This window comes from Echinococcus granulosus (genome assembly GCF_000524195.1).
Source record: "Echinococcus granulosus chromosome Unknown EG_S00046, whole genome shotgun sequence".
Lineage (NCBI taxonomy): Eukaryota > Metazoa > Platyhelminthes > Cestoda > Cyclophyllidea > Taeniidae > Echinococcus > Echinococcus granulosus.
The window spans coordinates 318,229-325,831 of NW_020170426.1; the positions used below are offsets into that span (position 1 = coordinate 318,229).

At 39.0% G+C, this 7,603-nt stretch overlaps 1 protein-coding gene across 1 annotated transcript; it reads right to left on the minus strand. All coding sequences in view use genetic code 11, as the record gives it.

Annotated features, from left to right (window-relative positions):
- Positions 1-1,946: 1,946 nt before the first annotated feature.
- On the minus strand, positions 1,947-5,475 carry EGR_05815 (hypothetical protein; the record flags this gene model as incomplete). The annotated part of the gene is made up of 4 exons (XM_024495064.1): positions 1,947-2,123; positions 2,773-2,843; positions 4,269-4,413; positions 5,437-5,475. The coding sequence occupies 4 exons, from the start codon at positions 5,473-5,475 to the stop codon at positions 1,947-1,949; spliced, it is 432 nt and encodes a 143-aa protein (XP_024350527.1).
- Positions 5,476-7,603: the final 2,128 nt, after the last annotated feature.

The window sequence follows — 7,603 nt, forward strand, 5'->3', positions numbered from 1 at the left end:
GGGATTTAAAAAATAACCCCTAAACTCAATCAAATGTCTCACTGACAATAAAATTAATACGTTGTAAGGCAATTCCATCATTATTCTAGCAGCCAATACCTATTGATACTAGCCCTTTGGTCATCAGCAGAAGATCATTTAACACACTAAGTGCGGCAATGATCCTGAAGAATGGTATAAGACCTATGTAACTACATCCCCACCAATGTATAGTGTTTAGGAACCCCCAAAATGCAACTACATTTTGATTTATTTTATACCTATGTTTTTTATTTGGAATAGGCTTTTTAGTTATGTCGACAGGACGTGGTACCACATGACACACCGTAAATCACAACATGAGACACATGTAATGGGGACTTAATCCACTGTGCGATGAAACACTATCTCCTCTGCATCGTTGCGCCGGAACAGCACGCTTTCTCTCCTTTTGCGGAAAAATTTATGAAGGGAAAACTGCCCTGGTTTACTTACATCTACTCAAGCATTTTTGTTTGTTTTAACATCTCACTTTATAATGACCAAATATCAGTATCGTACCTCGTATTGGTCGCCACACCACACGGCCAGCCATCATTTGTCCTATCAAACTGACAACAAAGTTAACAGGCGAACTTCCTCCAACTCTTGACTCCCAACCAGGTAAGAAATAATGACACAAATAGGACACTTATCTTTCTACCATTGACGAAGTCTACTTAAAACCATTGTAAGGGTAAACGGAGTGGTGCTTCTCTGATGTAGCAAAACCAGCCTTAAGACTGTGAGAGGATTCACCCCTCAAAATGGTACTTTATGATTTTTATTAGAAGAAGTTTGATTAAAATCTAAATTCTGTGAAAATAGTTTTGCATTCTTTGTTTGTTTATGAATACAATCACAACAAATCTAACTAGTGAAGTTGCCAATTTTGGGACAGGAAGCCCAACTTTGGTGCACTACTAGACTATTTAACCTTTCAGATTTTGTAATAAAATTAACTTGTACCAATGTCTGATTGACTGTTTTTTCTCGGCATAAAGGATATGTAAGTGTTTGGTCTATATGTGTGAGGTACAGTTTTTGTCTGAGTTACTTTTCCCATATACTTTCGAATCATGAATACAACTTGATCAGTTTGCTAAATTTACCCAATACAAAATAAGTGGTACCAATTTAACTGGCTTACCCAAAAATAAAATATTGCAAAAGTAATGTTTAAGTCATCATTTTGCATGTACATTTCCTAATTTTCAAGACTGGTTAGCCTTACATGGGTCATGTCTGTCATCAAGACGTGTACCTGTCTGGTAGGCGGCGCATGTCCTCGTCAATGATGCAAAACCATCATTTCGCCAATTACAGTGATAACTACCATATCTATTCGTTTTATGAATTTTAAGGTCATAAAATGACCCAAGAACGCTGAGTTTAAATTTTTAAGAATGGTTTCGTCGTTTAATTAACAGTAAGCATAAAAACGAGAAGAAAACTGTCATAGTAATGGATGAAGCAGATGCAGAGATCATAGAAAATGCGGGATTTGACAGCAACTGTTTCATTGTAAAATAAAAATCTTTCAGACGATTCATTTTGATGGGTAATTTTACGTGAATTATGCGGTTAAGTCATTTCGGTTTTTTGGTAGATTTCGTTGTAGTAACTTGCTGTAATTTGTAAAAACATTACAAAAACGATGTGGCACTCGTTAAAAGTCAAGAAATAACCGCGACAGAGATCTAGCTGCACTATGAAACATGACAGTGTCAAAGAATCTGGCTTCTCCTTTTCCTTCTTTTAAGGAACTAATTAGAACTCGGAGAAAGGCAGGAGCTCATGCCTCGTAGCGACATCAACTAACTTGTGAGAGCTTTTGCGCTGGAGGATGAGAGGAAGGGTGGGAGTGGAAAAAATTTCATATTTACTTTTCTTCGCCTGATGCTTAGCACCTTTCTGTAGCAGTAGTCTCAAAATATTAAATGATAGCCAAAGAAATAAAGTGCATTATTTATAAATGCACGCGAAATAAAATATATGCGACTAGGAATAGATTCCTCTTGCCTCTCAGAAATAAAACTTTTTATAAAAGTGCAATTTTGCACCAGACTTTCGTTTTGATGGGTAGTAATATGTGACACATTAAACTATTGTTTATCTCAACAAACAGAATTTGCGAAAAGCTTTTTGATTTTTTCATTAGTTTATCATTTCATTTTAAATTCGCTCCACCCTAACCTAGCAAATAACTTAAACTTTAGGGATTATCGGCTACATATTCGCAATTTTCTCAGTCTCTTTGTCAGCTGAATATTGCACTTTTCTTCCGTTGTTCAGCATGCGGCTAGTACTCTGTCACGGCTTTTGGATTAGCCTTATCAATAAGATGCGCATTAGTGGAAAAAGTGGAATTACTTTCATTTTATCAGTAGTTGATGAACTCCTCAGAAAGAAACCAAGTCAGATGATAGAGTGGGTGAAGTTTAGGGCTATGGGACTTGTGAAACCGATATTCCAAATCATTACCACTTTTCATACTAGCATAGTATAGCAGTTGTTAAGAATTAGCATTGAAACATTCCAGTTTTTCCCCTTTGTATCTGTCGCTTTCGGAAGCAAAATAATGCAAGCCAAAGGGCTCGTTTAGTTAAGCAACCAAATATCAAATAAAAAATCATTCGGAAAGAGTACTCCGCTCTTCTTAAAAGGCTTTCTCACTGCTCCCTGTGACCACTCTCTGGCACCAGGACTTGGGAAAAAGATTATACACCAATTTTTCATCGAGGCGAAACGTACAGAAACCACGTACAACTCGAGGCTAATGAACTTCATTTTGGTAACAACTCTGTTTACTTCCTTTCTGTTAACTGAAGAGAAATTTACCACAAACAATGCTATTGCATAAAACATATCCTTTAAATTGACCTCATTGAGGCAATATTCAGAATTTATTTCATGTTCTCATTTCAATCCTTTTAGACGATTCCCCAAATCCTACTCCCTTACTAGCTACGCGAAGTATCATTTATTCACGTACTTACATGTTAGCGCGGTGGAAACTTCCATAAAGATGGGTCTAATTTGCTTAAGGCCCATGTCTTTTCATATGCTATGAAGTAGCTCTAATAGTTACTCTACTATAAGTAAACAACCATTCGTCTATCTGTACCTCCTGATTTCTCATGTAACACCTAGATTTGCTATCTCGCTAGCAACATCGGAATCTTTGACCACATGGTTACATGGTTTAGATACCAGTTGTTCATTTTCCGTCACCAATTACCAACGCAGCAACGATTAACAAATTGCAGATAAATCACAGTCCTGGAATCGCACACTTTTATACATTGTCCAAAGCGACGAATCAATAGAATAAAACTAAGAAAAGAATTGTTAAAGTGTTTTACAAAGGATTTTGGTTTAAAATGACGGTTGTATTACGTCGCATGAATCATGTTTAAAGACTTGGAAAGCGTCATTAGGGACCTAGAATTTCAGTGATAGCATAAAAGTAATTGAAATAATCAACAATGACATGACCAACAAAACCAGTTGGATGTGAAACCTGAGTCACTCACTTTGTGTGAAACGCAAAAGGCAGTTCGTGACCCCACACTTGCAGAATGTTTTAAAGCCCCTGTTCTGTGTGTTCATGCAAGTTACTCTGTCACGGCTGTACTTGTTCGGGGGCCCAATACATATGCAAAGGATACGTAGTTTTACAACTTCCGAGGGGCTGTCTGATATTATGTCACCTTGAGAACTGCGCCCACATCTATTGTAGTCATTCTGCCATGACTTCACCAACCTTAACTTTTCTGGTCTTAATATCACCTACCTTTGGGGTTATGGAGGCCTTGGAGTAAACAATTGCAATGATGGACACTGTGCCTATTGGGTGGATGCCATTGGGGCTTCTGCAACGGTCATTACAACTCCTAGCAGCATCACACACTCGGCTACTGTCCTGCCATTTGCTGCGAAGATGTCTGTCATCGTTAATAACTATGGTGTCTGGACGCATCGTACCTGGTACACGACAAGGTGGTGTATGAAGAAAGTCTTGACGAGAATATCGGGAAGAACATCAATTGGTAGGGAGAAGAAGATAAGAAGGGGAAAGAGAAATGTATACAGCAGCTACGGAAGGAAGAAGAGGTAGCACCACAGCCGAGAAGTTCAGAAGTTAAATATCTATGTAGAAGGAGGCGAAGGAAAAAAAAAACATGACAGTAGAGGGAATAAAAACATAAAACACAGCCTTGTGAATGATGCCTTTGAAAAGAGCTCACTTTTAAATAAATGATGAAGTAAAAGTGTAATCACATATATTTCCAAAGCATAAAACCACTTTCGAGTAAATGCATTTCCGGCAAATCCATAAAGCCCGTTATTTGGGTAAACTGTGTCAAGAAAACTACGTATATTTCTTGACAACTAACTGAAATTTATGTGTGATCACTTAGAAGTATGATACCACTGCTAAGAAATTGAAATGAGCATCACGTGAAGAAACCTGAGATGAGGATTTGAAGAGGCTGGAGTAGAGGCTGTACCTCTACCCCTCTTGCTCCCCTCCTGTCGTCAAGAGCAAATGTTCTCACGAGTAAGTCGAGAGGTGCGCGAAATGACAAAGTAGGTCATGCTTTGTGACGCCTTGTAAGAGTAAGAAAACAACTTTATTGCCCATGACGGATTGGCCAATACTGGCTTTTTCCCAGGAAGATGAATAGGAAGGCTTATTTCTCATTCAGTCACGAATTGTCCCAAGGGCACATATCTTAGCCGTAGCTATCGTGTGGACTACAGTCAATGAAAAATTGCGTCCGCACTCCTTCATGCACATGCATGTATAACCTCGTGGAGATGAAGAGGTGGGTGCCTCGCTTTTGCAGTTGGCGAGTTGATGGTTTGTGGATAACCAGTATGAACTTTTTAAACACTGGATTGCAAATGCCACTTTCCAAGAGGTACCACTTTTCACTTTTTCACTCAGTCAGTCTGTCTGTCATAGCCTAATGCCATCCTTGTATTCAGTTCATTTAGGTGATACCCATTTGTCTTGTGGTCTTCACCATCTTCCCTTCCTGATAGCTTTAGCTGTGAATCAGTTGTTTCATCACTCGCGTGAAGCACTGCCACAGGTTCTTCCCCTTCACCTGCTAATCTCCAACTGGGCGTAGGCAATGGTGACAAGTGGTTCTTCTGAGGACAACGTAGTTGCCTTTTTTCCTGCGGTTCACCACGATTAAGCAGTTTATTTAAGGAGCTTAATCGTGCATAGTAGGGTGCTCTGCTACTGAATACCACGCCTTCTCCGAATGTGGTACAACAAATTAGAAAAGTAACTTTAGGAGCATTGAAGGAACCAGAGTCAACTGGGTTGGCAGTGCAGATGAGTCGGAAGGACATGAAGATGAAGTGAATTGGGTGCAGAGAGCATGACAAAGACTGACGTACCTTCATAGTTTGCAGCATAAATAAACGCTGATGTTCCATGTTTCCGGAAGTTGCGCAGTGGTGTTTTATGGCTCCATACCAAAATCCACATAAACCTTCTTCTTATCACACAAATTCTATTGCAAAAAATTTTGTTTTAACTTTTTGACCTATGTTTGAATTTTTCAGTCTTAACTAATTTAGGTATTTATTAATGAAAGTGAACCTTGAAAATTGGCGTCTTGTTTGTCTAAAGCACCTAATGTTCGTATAAGATAATTTTTTCAAATCAAGGTTTGAAGACATTAATGCAATCTCATTTATTTGGCCTTTTGCAAGGCTTAACAATGTTTATTTAGTTTTATCCTTTCTGTCTTCTTGTTTTCATCAGTCTCTTCACACTCTTCTCCGTAATAGGAATTCGATCCAGAGCACGTCCCATGATATCCCACCTTCGGAAACTGGTAATATCCATCACACCCTGGTCCGTAGCATCCAAGACCGTAGGCGTACGGGGTGTGACAAATGCCCTGGAAGCAAATGTACCTGCAGGTTCCGTCGAAGCATGCATAACCGTGGTAGGGTCCGCTGACACATGACGGTGTTTTACAGTTTCGAAAATCGTAGAAACCACCGCAGTGCCCGTTCACACATCCACCCCAGAACCCGCAGTTTCCACCAAGACAGCCGCGATAGCCATAGGCCCCATTGCCCCAACCACCGTAGAAGTTACTGTTCCTTAGCTGTAGTGGGTTCATGTTGTTGTAGCTGGTTTGTGTGTTCCGGCAGCCACTGCCATAGCAGACAAATGGACAGACACCGTGACGACAGCCATAGCCGATGTACTTCCCATAGTGGCAAATCGGCTCATTGCAGGCACGGAAATTGTACTGACCGCCGCAGCCGTTGCCGTAGCAAGCGAGAGATGGTAGAATGGTGTGGACGATTGTCAATAGCAACAAAAGGGTATTCATGCTCTTTTAGCAAATGCCAATAAAAAAGGCGGCAGAAAATTGTGAATTTATACCCTTTTAAACAGAGTCATGCACTTTGGAAAGTGCTCTATTGGTAATTCACATAAATTAACGAGTGGCGTATGCGACTCTTGATTTGTGAATTGTCACTAAAAGTTGTCATGACTATTTATTGTTCACGAAATTCGAGAACCAGCCCCGCCACATGTCCACGGCGCAGTGCACCTAAAGAGAAGTCTTCAGTAATTACTAAAGTAAACCAAAAAGATTAATAATGAGGTAAATATTAACTTAAAAAGTAATATGTATGCAATAATGTTTGTTTAAACATACCTTTTTCAGGTGACAAGCTGTCATTTTACACCAGCCTTGAAGTTTAACAAACGTAACAGGCGCCTTGTAAAGCTAGGCTTATTTGAAAATCCCTCATACTACGCGATATAAGGTGTATTCTTCTGGCTAATCTTCTCGATTCAAGGGCTTAAAACTGGTGGTTGTAGAGAACAATAATTAAAATATTGCAAAATCTCTCCGAAGAAGTTGGAATCACGGAGCCATCTCTCCCATGCTTCCCATTTTTAGCTTTTAAACAAAAATATTAGGGAAAGTTTTTGCCCTAGTGGAAGAAGACGGCGATTGTTTATATTTATCTCTTTAATTGCGTGGTATTTAAACCCCCGTAATTTATACTTCTGTCTGATGTCAAAGTCTTTCGAATTAAATAGTTCCTGTATGGTTATTTACATTTGCTCATGAATTACGGATTTTCAAGCTAATGTGCTTAAAATAACTTGACTTTTTGGTCTACAGGCATGGCCTCTTAAACAACAATCCCTATTTAACAATAATATTTTTAAAATAATCTCTAAAATCAGCAAGAGGATGGTGATACTTGTTCTACAATTAAGTATGTTTTTAAAGTTGCCCGTAGTGTTTTGTTTTCTCATCTGGGCAAATGATCCCTCAAATTTGTTCGCCTTATGCACCAACCGCATTATTCTAGGAGTGTCACATCCTGGAGAATATCTGGAAATCAGATAGTAAGTGATGAACTTACTTAAATCTTAGTGTTTATCATCAGAAATTATGGCAAATATTTTGATTAGGTCAAAAAGTCATGACGTTGATGAACTGAGGGTGCAAATACATTCATGAAGTCAAATATTGATGTGCATTTGGATTATTTCCAGAGTCCTTAGTTAAGGACTGTTGTG